General features: G+C 48.9%; 2 protein-coding genes across 2 annotated transcripts in view; one reads left to right on the forward strand and one right to left on the reverse strand.

Annotated features, from left to right (window-relative positions):
- Window positions 1-959: 959 nt before the first annotated feature.
- On the reverse strand, window positions 960-4,394 carry RPA3 (replication protein A3). Its single transcript, XM_086468307.1, has 4 exons — window positions 4,296-4,394; window positions 3,988-4,062; window positions 1,820-1,928; window positions 960-1,371 (listed from the first exon to the last, which is right to left on the reverse strand). Exons 1-4 carry the CDS (start codon window positions 4,392-4,394, stop codon window positions 1,289-1,291), a joined length of 366 nt encoding a protein of 121 aa, XP_086324433.1. The 3' UTR covers window positions 960-1,288.
- A 156-nt stretch (window positions 4,395-4,550) lies between these two features.
- Window positions 4,551-15,079, forward strand: part of UMAD1 (UBAP1-MVB12-associated (UMA) domain containing 1) — a 78,744-nt gene continuing 68,215 nt past the window's right edge. Inside the window, exons 1-2 of the mRNA XM_086468046.1 lie at window positions 4,551-4,578; window positions 13,385-13,504. Of these exons, the coding sequence (XP_086324172.1) occupies window positions 13,423-13,504 (82 nt within the window). The 5' untranslated portion in view covers window positions 4,551-4,578; window positions 13,385-13,422. The remainder of the gene's footprint in view (window positions 4,579-13,384; window positions 13,505-15,079) is intronic.

Raw genomic sequence — 15,079 nt, forward strand, 5'->3', positions numbered from 1 at the left:
GGTGACTTCCCTTCAGTCAGTGCCCCCCAAAGCCACAATTCCCTGGTTTATGATGCAGGAGGCCTGGCAGCTTCTCCCCCCTTCACCTGGTTATAGCAGAGGGACGAACAGCACCTTGGAGCTGCCCCCACCTGCCCAGCCCTGTGGGACCAGGGTGACACCAAAAGCCTGGGCTGATGGAGGGAAAAGATAGCATTTCCCACTGGGATGAGGTCAGACAGGAGCACAGACCCACGGGTGGTCTCTGTGCGGGGGGGACACTGCGACAGCCATCCAGCACAGGCTGTTTCCTGAGGCCTGGACAGCCCCGGTCACTGCACAACGTGGCACAAAACACACGTACGTGCACAAACCACTGATTTCCTCAAGCAGAGTGGCACAGGAGACTCGAGTGCCAGGAGAACCTGCCCACAGGAGACTTGACTCCCGCCTCGGGAGCCCTCCTGCTTCCCAGCCACAGCCACTTTGTCACCATCGAAGCAGAGAGGGGGGAAAAAACCAGATCACCCATTCCCTTGATCTCCTGCCCAGTCTGTAGTAACTTTGATAAATCCCAAGTCTTTAAACCATAAATCCCTTGACTGAGAAGGGAGGGGTCTATAAATCAGCACAGAGCTAGTGCTCTTAGCAAGGCTCCGCACGGAGCGATTAAACCCGAACCCTGCTCGCATGAGAGGTTAGCGAACGTGGCTAAGGTTTGTTGGAACTACTTTGCAATATCCTAACCAGTCCTCTTCCAAGCGTGGAACATCAGCGTGGAACGCAAGCGCCTCGGACTCCCCTCGGGGAAACTCCCCGTGGCCACCGTGCATCGCTGCCAACAGCACTGAGCCGTAACGCCGACGCCAACAGCTCGGGGCAGGCAGGTCTGTTTTATCGGAGAAGAGACCGTTTTCAAGATGCCCAACACCCCCCACGTTCACTAAATGCGTATCGAAGCAAATGAAGAAAAAAGAACCTTGACATTAAAGCCCTGCCACACGGCTTTTATACGACTTTCCGGTACAGCCCACAAAAAGGCACCTACAAAACTCCACAGTTTTCAGCAAGTCCAGTCTGCAAATGAACACTCCTGACGGACGCAAAGGGGTTAAACACGCACAGCCAGCCAGGTACCCGCAGAAGTGTTCTCCTCCTTCCCGAACAAAGACATTTCCAAAGAAAACATCCTCCGCTGGCAACGCACGGCACACGCAACGGCGCCTTTTCAGTGCATTTGTTGGAAATCAGTGCGACTGTTCTCACGCTGTTGTCGCCTCCAAAGCTCTAAAAGACACGCTGAGAAAAATCAATTGTTCCTCCCAGCACCGAACGGGAAGTATTCAGGGAATTCATGGATAATTTTTAGTGCTTCATTGTAAAGTTCCAGATCTGAAAGAGGGCAAAGAAAGCGGTTACAGTGCATAAGCCGACTTCCCACAAGCAAACGACAGCATTAAAGCACTGCTCGTTTTAAAGCAGCTCCCAGTCTCCCCCACTCTCCCCAGTTTCCCCGGGGCAGCCACGCCCTCACTGCTCGCTTCCCAGCGGGTGGTTTTTAGGCCCAGTCAGCTACACAGTCACACAAAGGCCAGTGCGAGGCAAGACCCGCGCGGTCAGGAGTGGGGGAATGACCAGACCATGGCAATGATCTAGAGCAGCTCCAGCCTCGAGTCAGTCCCTACAGTTTGACAGTAAACCAGTAGAATTTTCTCCTTTTCTACACTCTACTCCGTATCCAGCAGCTTGAAGAAAGACCTCGTCCTTTAGAAGCGGGGCTCAGGCTCTCCTCACTCGGCGAGCTCAACATGAACCTGTCACAATCGACATTCCCACTTACCAAAGGGACTTTTGTCTTCTCTGAACTGGACGTACGACACGCACATGATGGTCGCCTGATTCGTCACTCTTCCCACTACTTCCAGAACTCCCGAGATCTCTTCGTCTAGCTAGGAATCACACCGAATAGGAAGTCAGCGTCACGACACCGGCTGCTGTCTCCGCCGCGCTGCACTTCAGCTAGGGACTCTCCACAAGGGACGGTTTGTTCAGGGCAGGTTCTGCTCCAATACAGCGCCGCTGAACAGCCCTGACCCCCTCCCAAAAAAACCCACAAAAGCCTTGAGCCACTTATGGATTTACCAGGTTTGAAGTGGCCAATTTGGTACCAACACAAAAAAATACACAAAGAAGCATCAGAGGGAAGGTACCGGTTTATAAGTGTATAAAACTCTGTCATTTCATCACCAAACAGAGACTAACCCAGGGCACAGGGAGCAGGAGAATTTTAACGCACTGCATTCAAACCTGAGTAAGTTACAGAACTCTGAGAGCTAAGGAGGCCACACACTGGCCAGAGAGTGGTTCCAGTATTGTAGAGGTGTAACTGCAAATGATTTCTTAAGTAATCTGTCAGTAAGCGTTCAGGATACAGAGACACTGACAACCACCACCCTTCGGTTGAACAAGGGGAAAAAAAAAAAAAAAAAGGCTAAAACTTTATCTTACTTCAAAATCATATAGCTTGATCATGCTTGCTTTCTTTTTTAAGACACTATTTTTAAGACTGCAGTGCTATTTCAGTAATGTTCTGCCAATATCTAACTCCTACTTTTAACTTTCTAGTACGTCTCCTGGAACAGATTCCCCGTAATTTTGCGTTTCTCTGTTGAAGGGGGGGAACTACACACATGCGAAAAAAGGGAATCTATTAAAGGGAAAAAAAAAGTTAGAAAGCATTTTGGTTAGAAACCTAGAAGTTCCTCCATTGATGTCAGGCAAACCAGAGAGATGAACCTGGTGTGGTTTTCTGCCCACAGTCGTGGAACACAGGCTGTGCAGCGCCCGGTGTCCCAGCTACGTGTCTACGGAATTCAGCCACTCACTCACTGGTGGGAAGTTGTGGAATCCTTGGTCAGATGGCGGCACCTGAGCTTTTAACAGCCCAAGGCAGGAAACCTCTTCACAAACTCAAGAAAGAGTGAAGAGACAGGCAGGACTTGCAGAACACGAAGTCTGCAAGCTTCACGCTCACAAGACAAAAGTCTTTTCCAGATCAAACTGAATTTTTCACCGACAAGGAGAGAGACTCCTGTCTTGAAAGTCAGAGAGTACCATGTGCAGTTATTTCACACGGAACGGGTGAAGTTTCTCAGTGTTTAACAACTCATTCAGACAAAAAGATGCAAAACCCACACACGTGCTCAGTTGAGCCAGAGCATTTGCCATCACAATGAAAATAATCCTTTAATTACAACATTTGCTAGAGGGGAAAAAAAAAAAAAAAAAAAAAAAGACTCAAGAGAATGCCAGGGCGTTACTCCTTTAGCAGTACGTGATGACTAAGGAAGCAGGATTTTTGTGCAGTAGTTATAAGCATACCTTATACTCACTGCATTAATTGCTTGATTTTTTATTTTTTTAGAAAGGAAGCTTTAAGCTAACTATGAAGTCCACTGGAATGCTATGGCAAATGTTCTAAGAGGATACTGAAATGTCAACTCAAAAATCTCTTGAGAACATTATATGCTTGGGTTTTTTGTATTATCTTGACAAAATATTCTGTTAGGCATATAACGGCACCAGGAAAAAGGGAGGGAAAAGGCAACATTAAAATAACGCTAACACACGTAGTGAAATATATCACGCTGTAAGCAATGAACAGAGTAAGATAAAGCAGGCAGGAGGGGCTGTGTCTGACAAGGAATAAGTTTTATTAACACCAGCTGAAAACTGATGAACATCAAGCCTGCAGATCAGCTGGAAGCCGCAAGAAGCGGAGGCAAGAAAACATGGGTGGAAAACGGATAAACCAGGGATTATTTTTTTTTTTTTTCCAAGGCACGCACAGGTTTCAGAAGGGACAAAACCTCAGGAAAAGAGCAGAGATTTTTTTCTTCGCCCCCCCCCCCGCCCCGACTAAAAGCTCAATACATGCCCAGGGTTCAGAACCCTCCAGCCCCCACCAGAGGCAACAGCAAGCCTTTCCAAAGCCTTCCTTCCACTCACAGGCTCCATCAGCTCCACCGTCGTGTGTTTCCCTTCTCCATCCGAAAGCACGAAAAACTTCCCGGTGGGGTGAATCTACAAGAGATACCGGCCTGGGCGCTCAAGGGCCTTCCAGCTTTAGCCACCCCCACCCAGCAGCCGGCCTTTTTTTCCCCCAGAGATCCCCCCCCCAGCCCGCTACAGCCGCCGCCTTCCCTCAGAGCAGGCCCTGACACCGGGCAGGGCCGCCCCCCGCCTCAGCCCGGGGCAAGGCCTCGCCCAGGGGCAAGCTACCCACCCCCCACCCCCCAAAAATGGCGACCACGGACCTTCTCGACGCGTCCCACGAAGCAAACAGGCTGCCCGATGTGCTGCGCCAAGTGAGCGGTAGCGATGCGGGGCCGCGGTCCCTCATGGACGTCCGCCATCGCGGCGCGTTTTCCCGCCCTTTGGGGAAGGGCGGGGCGCCGTTCCCCTTAGCAACGGGGGGGGGGGGGGAGATTGGCAGAAAGGCGGGACTTCCGCTGACACAGACGCGACCCGGAAGCGGAGCAGGAGGTTGTCGGTGAGCGGCGGCGGCGGCGGCGGCGGCATCATCGGGCAACGGGGCCGGTGGGTGACGGTGGGGCGGGGGTCGCTGCTACGGCGGCGGGGAGGCCGGCGGGGCGGGGGGGGGGGGGGGCCCGAGCCCCGGGGTCCCCCCGGGGCTCGGGCCCCCCCCCCCCCCGCCCCGCCGGCCTCCCCGCCGAGCCCTACCCTGTCATTGAATCATTGTTTTTTTTAAATTTACCCCATGTTTTCCTTCCCCTAATGGCCGTTTTCCCTCTCCCTTTAGATCCTGGCTCCCCTCGCCTCAAGCATTCCCATCAGCGGTTGTTTTATAGGCCGGATCGTAGAATATTTTGGGTTGGAAGGGACCTTTCGAGGTCATCTAGTCCCACCCCCTCCACACACCGCCCCCCCTAGGCCGTAGGGTCTGGTTGAGGCTGTTCTTGATGTTTAAAACGTTGCTGCGATACCCACGGATGCAAATAGAAATGGGGAGAGGAGTGGCTGGAGAGCAGCCCTGCGGAAAAGGGATCTGGGGGTGCTGGTTGGCAGCAGGCTCAGAACAAGTCAGCAGGGTGCCCTGGTAGCCAAGAGGGCAAACGGCATCCTGGGGGCCACCAAACACGGCGTGTGACCAGCTGGCCAAAAGAGGGGATTGTCCCCCTCCCTTCAGCGTTGGTGCAGCCTCCCCTTGAGTATGGTGTGCGGTTCTGCCCGCTGCAGGTGCCTCCGAAGGAGGACATCAAAGCTGGTGAAGGGGCTGGAAGGAATGTCCTACGAGGAGCGGCTGAGGGCTCTGGGTTTGTCTGGTTTGGAGACAGGGAGGCTGAGGGGCGACCTCATCGCTCTCTGCAGCTTCCTGAGGAGGGGACGTGGGGAGGGAGGTGCTGAGCTCTTCTCCCAGGGATCCAGGGACAGGACGTGTGGGAATGGTTCACAGCTGCATCAGGGGAGGTTCAGACTGGACAGCAACGGTTTCAAACTGGAAAAGGGTACATTTGGATGAGACATGAGGAAGAAATCCTTCCCTGTGAGGGCGGTGAGGCGCTGGCCCAGGCTGCCCAGAGGAGCTGTGGCTGCCCCCTCCCTGGCAGGGCTCAAGGCCAGGCTGGATGGGGCTGGGAGTGACCTGGTCTGGTGGGAGGTGTCCCTGCCCAGGGCAGGGGGGTTGGAACTGGAGGGTCTTTAAGGTCCCCTCCAACCCAAACCGTTCTATGATTAGGAAGTCTTTCTTTACCAAAAGGGTGGTTGAACACTGGAACAGGCTTCCTAGAGGGGCGTTCGATGCCCCAAGCCTGTCAGTGTTTAAGAGGCATTTGGACAGTGCCCTTAACAACATGCTTGAGCTTTGGCCAGCTCTGAAGTGGTCAGGTGATTGTTGTAGGTCCCTTCCAACTGAAATACTTTGTTCTGTTCTGCTCTTCTGTCAGGGAGGTGATCGTGCCCCTGTACCCTGCACGGGTGAGGCCGCACCTCCAACACTGGGTGCAGTTTTGGGCCCCTCACTACATTGAGAGAAACACATTGAGGTGCTGGAGCGTGTCCAGAGCAGGGCAACGAAGCTGGTGAGGGGTCTGGAGAGCAGGTCTGGTGAGGAGCGGCTGAGGGAACTGGGGGTGTTCAGCCTGGAGAAGGGGAGGCTGAGGGGAGACCTGATCGCTCTCTAAAACTGCCTGGAAGGAGGGTGTAGTGAGGTGGGGGTCAGTCTCTGCTCCCAAGAAACAAGTGACAGGATGAGAGGAAACGGCCTCAAGCTGCACCAGGGGAGGTTTAGATTGGACATGGGGAACAATTTCTTCATGGAAAGGGCTGTCAAGCGCTGGAACAGGCTGCCCAGGGAAGCGGTGGAGTCACCGTCCCTGGAAGTATTTAAAAGACGTGTGGATGTGGCCCTTGGGGACATGGTTTAGCGGTGGCCGTGGCTATGCTGGGCTAACGGTTGGACTCAGTGATCTTAAAGGTCTTTTCCAGCCGAAACAATTATATGGTTCTATGATTCTAATCTATTAATTTTATTTTATTTAATTTCATTTCACCTTTAAAGAGCTTACGCTCGATCCCCAAGGTTAGAGCGACTGATGGATGTAAGACGAAGCTAGCCTTGAGACACGGCACTCACCAGGTGTCTTGCCTTTTTCCCGGTGTCTTCTCTGACTGTCCCTCATGTGCAGAGGTTCCTCCTGGTTGCCCTTGTGGCAGAGGTGGCTAATGGGATCCTGGGCTGCATCAGGAGCATTGCCTGCATGCAACGCATCACCTGCATTGCCAGCGGGTCAAGGGAAGTGATCCTTCTGCTCTGACCGGCGCTGTGAGGCCAAACCTGGAGCGCTGGGTCCAACTTCTGGGTCCAAGAGAGACGTGGGCAGACTGGAGAGAGTCCAGTGAAGGGCCATAACAATGACCAAGGGACTGGAGCATCTTAGATGTGAGGAAAGGCTGAGAGAGCTGGGGCTGTTTAGCCTGGAGAAGAGAAGGCTCAGGGGGATCTTACTAATGCGTATAAATACCTGCAAGGAGGGTGCAGAGGATGGAGCCAGGCTCTTTTCACTGCTGCCCAGCAGAATGGGCACAAACTGAAACACAGGAGGTTCCCTCTGAATATCAGGAAACACTTTTTTTTTTTGCTGTGAGGGTGACTGAGCACTGACACAGGCTGCCCAGGGAGGCTGTGGAGTCTCCATCCTTGGAGATACTCAAAAGCCACCTAGACAGAGTCCTGGGCAACCAGCTCTAGGGGCCGTGCTTAAGCAGAGGGTTGGACAACATGACCTCTGGAGGTCCCTTCCAACCGCAGCCGTTCTGTGGCTCTGTGATTTCCTTTCCGTTGCCAGGACCGGCGTTTTCAGGAAATACTTGAGAAAACCTAACTCTGCTCCGGCTTAGAAGGGCGATCCCAGCACCGCCTGTGTGCTGGCTGGCTCTTCCCACCAGCCACGGGTTAGTTCAGCTTGCTAACCAGCCCAGAACTAGCTGGGTTTGTGCTGAACCAGCTAGCCAAGGACGGGAGCTCCCGTGCAGAACCAGCGAGTGGCCGGGGAGTGCCGTGGGGTGGTATCTTCAGTGTGGCTGGTTGTCACCTCCTCAGCATCACTGTGCCCTTCACCCTTTCAGCAGTTCCCTTGCAGGAGCATCCCCTCATCTCCTGAGCGTGTCTTGAGCCCATAAATAGCAGTTGGAGCCTTCACCCTTTCAGTAGTTGACTTGCAGGAGCATCCCCTCATCTCCTGAGCGTGTCTTTGGCCCATAACTTGCAGTTGGAGCGAGGTGCAGCGAGCTGCTGCAGCGCGGCTCTTCTAGGGCTGTTCGTCTGCCACGTTGGAAGGGTCAGGCGTTAGAAAAGCACATGGTAGGAGTTCTCACCAGGGTGTGTGTCATGCTTAGCAGCTGGTGAAGGTTTGCAGTCGAGAGAGCCCTGTGTGCAGGGAAAGAAGTGGGTTTCAACCTGCTGAGTATCTAATAAAGCCTTCTCTTTTAGCATCTTCCGTCTTCTTCAGGGTTTTGAATCGGTTTGAGTACTGTTATTTCCCTCCTGGCTTTGCCTTTGTCCCCTCTGCTCTTTACTGTCTGACTTGGTTGTGGTTGATTTTTTTTATGATTCAGCATCTTCCGAGTGGTTTTATACTACGGTAATTTGGGCTGCGTCGTTCTCGGTATTTCTGCTTCCCTTAAATCTTATGAAAAGTTTAAAAATACATATTCACGTTTTGTGTAAGTAAAAAAGTCTTTGTTAGTGTTTTGTTGCATGCGTAGCCTGTTTGTGTATTTGTATTTCTCTTGACACTTGCTTTCCTTCTGTTTCCAAGAGGCACAAACTAAAGGAATATGACTAGTGTTAATGCCAGATCACAGAAATGATGTGACCTATTGTTTTTTTTTCTTCTTCGTGTGGTAACTTACACTAGGCCAAGAGCTTTTAAACTGTTCTTTTTGGTGTCACAGAGATTCGATGTGCATGTTCTTGACTCTTCAGTTGGTGGTTTTCATGTCGTAAGCAGGGCTGTACAGGGCTGTAAACATCTTGCTCTTTCTCCAACTGCTGGTGAATCCCAGCAGATGCCGATAGGGAAGGGGGGATTGCTCTGGTGCTCTCTGTTTTGTCCTTCCATAGATTATACAGCTTGGGCTGCTAGATGTGAAATTATTTTTGTTTTCCTTCTTTAAGGTCAATTTTGTATCTTGTTCTGACCTCGTTTCATCTTTTATGGAATTACGGGCCATGCCACTGCAGTTTGGCTTTGCTGCATCCCTGGGCATCCTCTATCTCAGTCTGCATCTTTGGTGGGTTTAACATTAAATTACCTTTCTCCTCCCGTCGACTTGTGAACGTGCAGGAAGAAGCTGAAAAGTAACGCTAAATATGCCAGGATCTTCATTGTATAGAAAAATTTTATTGGATTTAACGTATTGGTTTGGCTCAAAGGTCACCCGTACTTCTTGTCAAAGCAGACTGACAAAATTCAGGAGGAATGAATTAACCCCTTTGTGCAGCTCAGTAACTTATCTTTGTCCGATCCCACGTATGTTCTCGGAGCCTCACAGAAAGGCAAAATATTTTTTGCAGCCTCACGGAACTGCTGTAGTTCACAGTTTGTTACTTGCTAATGACTGCAGCGGTGCCAAAAGCATTATTCTTAACTATCAGCGACCGAGGCTGGAGAGAGGAAAAATGGTGTTCGTTCTTGGTGAGGGGGAAACATGAGGAGAAGGGAATTGCATATTCCTACCAAGGGAGATTTTTATCTTTAGGCAGTGAATTCAATTTCAGGTCTCCTATGGAAATAAAATTAATCCCATCTGGAAGGGGAAAGTGCTGCGCTCTGTAGGAGAAATTACTGCAGGAGCGTGGTGCTGTCTCTGAATGGCGGGTGTATTTTCTGTGATTTTGTGCTGACAGCATTAAAAAAACCCCCAACACAACGGAGTGCTTTTTTCACTAGTCTGTGTGACCATGCATCCAGGTCCGCAGACTTCAGATTTAATTTTCACTTGCGCAGAAGCTGCTCGTTCTCAGCTTTCATTAACTGAAACCTCATCTTATCTACGAGTAGTAAAACTCCAGCCTGATTCTGCCAGTGCTTAAACTGTGTGTTCTTATCTTTGGGAGCACGAGTGTTTCCATTCAGCTCTGTGTTTCTTTGTTGGACAGGGGCTTTGTTCTCTTTTTAACATGTAATTCGAGAAATTTAGTGGTTGCATTTCCCGTTGCTGGAGAGATTTATGTTTACTTTTGAAGTGCCACAGTTGATAAAATTCTTAAGAGAGCAAATATCACGAACGTCCCAGCGTTGCCTGTCTACAGCTTTTCCTTTACCTGTGCCGTACTGCCTGCAGCTCTGCTCTTTGTTTCTGTGCCCCCCTTCTGTTCTGTTGGTTGTTCTTTGTTGTTTAGTCTAAATCTAATACTGTGTTCAGCAAAGGGAGCTGCTGAGCTCCATCCTCTGCATCAGTTAGGCAGAGCTGAGGTCTACAAGTTCTGTTTCGAAGTGGTGAGCACCCAGGGAAGGAAAACAGCCTGGCTCAGCACGTTAGTCTGTTTGATACGTGGGTTCCTCACCGCCTCGCCAACCTTCACGCTCACAAAATACAGCACATGCTGGTTTCTTACTGCTGGACCAGTGGTTTTAACAGCGTAAGAACTCGAGGCCGGAGCTTCAGGGGTACTTTTGTTGGCTTGCTTTGGTTTTCTGCTTCAAGCAAAAGGATGTGTGGGGTTTTTTGTTTTGTTTTGTTTTCTCTTTGAGAATTACTGCTGGCACCAGAATGAAGTTAAAGCTACTTCAGAAACTGAAAACTGCCAAGTAAGGATCAACCCTCCTGTCTGTAGATAAGATGGATTTTGTGGGTTTTAGAAAAAAATGGGGATACTCGGGCTGCCTTGTGGCAAGGGAAGGAAAGAATCTGCTATGTGAAAGTGCTTGTAACATTCCTTTGGCTGGATCAAATTGTACTGATCGTTAATTTACTCCGAATTGAAGTGTCTGTTGTCCTTTAGGCAGTGAAGTTTGGGTGCGTTAAATACGCGGGGTTTAAAAGACAGCAAACACACCGTTTCCTACACAGCTCTCCCGCGTCACGTATATACTGATTAAGATGCTTTTCTTTGTGCCAGAAAGAAGGGAAGGGGAACGCTGCGACAGAGCTGAAAACTGTGCGATGGGTGCAGATCTCAGAGAGAAAAAAAATGCAGCTGGAGCCACTGCAGCCCTGGCACCCGAGGCGGCTGTCGGCGATCAGCCTTTGCCAGAGCTGCCTGTGAGATTTTACGCACCAGGTTCATTTTGCTCCTTGTGGTCGCGCACTTAGGGCGAAGGTAAAATGGCATTTTAAACTGTTCCACAACTGCCTCTCCTTCATACATCACTGGAGCAGAAACCTGACTCTGGAGCTTTACAGCACAGGTTTTTACCACTTGAGCTATGGGACTGACAACCCTAATTGGTAGCAGGAGAAGACTTATTCCCCGAGGGCTGAAAACGGAATATGCTGCTGGCGCCATGTGTTGAGCCTGCGAGCGGGGGGAGGTAAGGAATAAATGAGATAATTAGGAGTATCTACTGTGCAATCTCCACGGAACTGGAAACAGCAGTGCTCCGTGTGGTCAGGTAGGAAAGGGAGCAAAAAAAAAGGAGTGAAGTGCAGATAAGTGACGTTTTGTTTAGTTCCCCCCCGCCTGGGACTGGATGGTTTGCTCTGTTCTTGGTACATCAGTGGAGTTTGGTTGGTTGCTGGAAGTGGCACCGTGTCAGCGTGGAGCTGGGCAGCCTGCGGGGTGTTCAGTCTCTAAGTCTCAGGTCTCAGGCCACGGTTTGAATCGTTGCTGCTTGTGCCACGTCCTATCTCTACGCTTTTCCTGAAAGCCAGCGTTACCCTTCGTGTAGGGCTTTCTGTGGTCCGGGGCGTGGAAGTGTCTGATGTCACTTCTCACCGCAGAGCATGAGGCAGTTTGTGTCTGGTGAGCAGTCAGTGCTGATGCTGCAGTTAATTGCTACAGGTCCCTGGCAAAAAAAAAAAAAGTCTTGCTTGTGGTACCATGAATATTTGGGTGGGAAGGGAGCAATTCCGGCAAATATTTAATCCGGGATTTTGATGTTTCTTTCTTTCTTTCAGTTTTTAAAATCCACACACGGCGTGCTAGCGCTCTTCTCTCTCTCCCACCTTCTCAAGGTTATTCTTTGTTAAATTTAGTGTGCAATGATGTTATTGAAGGTTGACGCTGTACGCCCCTTTTCTTTCGACTGGACTCCTCTGTTGGAGGTGTCCGTTAGGCGTTGCTATCCGTTCGTCAGCCCCTTCTCCTTTAACTGTTGGTGTCTGCAGAGTAAATCGGCGTTCTGCTCCTCAATCCCTACTTCATTTTTACATTACATTATTCCACCGTTCCAGCAGGACATTATTCCACCACTCCCGATTTTACATTGGTATTTTAGTAGGGAAGATCTTCCACGTACCTGTCTTTAAACCTTCCTCTCGGCGTTCGGCACGCAGCGTTTCAGCCAGACCACGGGCTGCTCCGGAGGTTGGCGTTGCCCAGTGCTCCCAGCTCAGCCCCCGGGGGCTGGGGTGACTGCTGCTGCCCTGCCTCGTTCCTTTGGCACGATCCCGCCGCTACCGACGGAGCTGCTGCTGCGGGGGGAGGCTGGGGAGACTCCCAGTTGCTGCATGCGGTGGTGCCAGTTAGGTAGAACACACAAAGTAGGTGGTGGTACGTTGGCAATCCTCTCAATATGTATATTTTTTATATATATAATTCTGGAGCCTGCAAATACCTGCTTTGTGTCGTTCTGTTGGTCGTTCTTCACAAGAGTGGCCCTTCCTTATAAAGCTTTTCTTACAGCTTTGCTTGGAAGAAGCGAAACTTAAAGTTTCTACGTCTTAAAGTTCAGAATAATGAGAGGATTTGCGTAGAAGGATGTTTCATGATGTATCCATGGTTATGGCGTGGTTCACAGGACTGAATTTTGTGAAAGCTGGCCCAACTGCTTATCTTTTGGCTAATGCTCGTGGGGTTTTTAATATGAGTTTGGCCTTTTTAAGCTATTCAGAACTGCCTCTACATAATCTTCTAGTCTTGAGAGAGATGAGATATTGAGCATTGTATTTTGCAGGTAATGGTTTTATCCCCCTGGTTTCCTTGGTTTGTTCTCGCTGTTGTGAACTCGGAGTTTTTAGCTGCTTTGGAAGGTTCTTTTAATGAATTATTGTTGTGATGAACTTGCAGCGTATGATTTATGTTGCAGTTTCTTTTTTGAGGGAATCAGTGGTAACTTAATCAAATACACCCCAGTGTGAAGCTGCCTCTAAAACTGCAACCTGGGAAAATGGAAATAGATACCGTGCTAATATTGTAGGGTGGGTGGGTCGGTCTTTTTGATTGATGCACAGACACTGAAGGCTGAAGATCCAGTGCAATTTTCTGCATTCAAGTAAACCTGCATTATAAAGCTGCATTTTCTATAGGATCATGCTTCAAAGTTTAGATGCTTTAGAACTAACTCTGATGAGAAAGTTTGTGTAAGCACAATTGGAAGTAAAGAAATACGGAAACGTGCTGGATAAACGCTGGAGGGAGTTTCCTTCTTTCCCGTCCCTTCAGAAAGGTTGAAGTTGCTTTGTTTGTTTTTTTTTTTTTTTTTAATGGTTCCACTCCATTGATGACTTTATGGAAAAGCCTTTTGTACTTTTCTCTCTTTTTGCCCACTGAAGCCAATTGCTGCATCAGCAATGTCTGACGTGCAAATGCCTGACACTGCAAATCTGGTCATAAAGATGAAGCTGTAGTATCATCTGTGTGGCCTTTGGCGTGGTGTCAACTTCTCATGGTAAATTCTGTTATCTGGTATTTATTTGACATGTTTTGTCTTCATTTTAGGTAACAACTGGGAAGAAAAAAAAAAAAAAAAAGAGGCTATGTTCAACTTCTTCCGAAAAAGCCAAGATTCAAAGAAGGTGACGGTGCCAGAGAGAGAAGCGGATGGATTTGTTATTGTGGGTAAGCGGTGCTCCTGCGTGAAGGGGTTCCTGCCAGCTTTGACATGTAAACATTTCTTGGAGATGCTTGGACCGCTAAGAGAGGCCGTGATAAAAATTGTTCAGAATTGTTCTTTTTCCTGAAGGAGCTGGTGTTCCTGGCCTCGCCGTTTGGACTGAATAGCTGAAGTTTTGTTTACGTAGGTCTGAACTCTTAGTCAAGAGCACTGAAACGTAGTTCCTTGTTTTCCTGTCATGTTTGAGCAGAGAGAAGTTATGTCCTTAGAAAACAAGAAAGCTCAAAGTTGAGGCTTCTACCGCCATGATTAGAGTTATGGGAAGAGAATATCTTATGGCAGTTGTTAGAGGACTGGCTTTTTTAAGGTTCCTTCCTTTTAGTGTTACCCCAAAAGTCTTTTTATATTAGAACCCAAAGAGCATCCGTGTATTTCTAGTCACATTGTGAATGTAGATGTTCTGCCTCAGATTCTGACCCTTGCTTCCTTTGGTGAAAATGAAGCAGTTTAGGGTTTACAAAGTCTTTGTTATTCAAAGCTAATCTGAAGTGTCCTCACCTGTGAGCTGCCCAAATCTGCAGCTCTCACCAAGCTCTCTCACGGTGTTGCAGGGTGGCTCAAGCCTGCGGAAGATAAAGAATTTATTGCTGTCTTGCCGCAGCTGATCCTTTTCTTTTTCCTCTTTTGAAAATTTGTGTTTTCCTCCTTGTAAATCTGTCATCCTCGATACTCAGCTTTTGCTCCTCTGATTTACTGACTTGCTCTTGTCAGGAATCTTACAGCGTTTCGCTGTTTGAGTGTTACTTCTTGAGCGTTTCCAAGTCATGAAAGCTTCTAGATTATCAAAGTCTTGCGATACGAGAGGCTGTTGGAACTCTTTCTGAGGAGAACTTACTTAGTCTTTATAATACTTCATTAAAACAAATCTGGTTTCACATCTGTGACACTGCTGTCCTGTTTAATGGTTGCCTTCCTCTGGATTTGGTTCACCTGCACTGGTTTTGATGGCTGCATCGAGTCACTCCAGCACTTGCATCGTAGAACGGTCAAAGGAGACACATCGTCGTCCCGAAAAAGTCTGCAGACTATTTAGAGCTTCAAATTCTGTAACAGGCAGAGGGTTCTGCACCCAAACGTTGCTTGTGTCCCACAGTTACTGGTCCTGATTCTGCATTAATTCAGCTTCATTCCTCTTTCCTGAAACTCTGTCAGTGACCTAAAGTTTGTTCGTATAGATTCATGCTAAATTAATCTGGTAAATGTAAACTGAAGAACTGTCAATTTTGCTTGATTCTTCTCTTATTTATTTCTATTTATTATTATTTTTTGCTCAGACAGAAGTTTATTTAGCAAACTGCAAGGAAACAGACTGTAACTTCGTCTTAACTCTTACTGGGCAAAAGAATCGCCTTCAACCTTGTCAGTGGACGTATCCCTGTCTTGCTGCATGGATGTCGTTGCGGAATTCTAGGTCAGCACTTCAGCAGACATTTGTCTAGAAGTGGTTTTTTTTTGTCTAGGAATAGTGGCAGCCAAAAAAACCCCAAACCACAACACCTAGCTATTTGGCTAGTTACTCT

The sequence above is a fragment of the Leptosomus discolor genome, chromosome 7 (genome assembly GCF_034619465.1).
Source record: "Leptosomus discolor isolate bLepDis1 chromosome 7, bLepDis1.hap2, whole genome shotgun sequence".
NCBI lineage: Eukaryota > Metazoa > Chordata > Aves > Leptosomiformes > Leptosomidae > Leptosomus > Leptosomus discolor.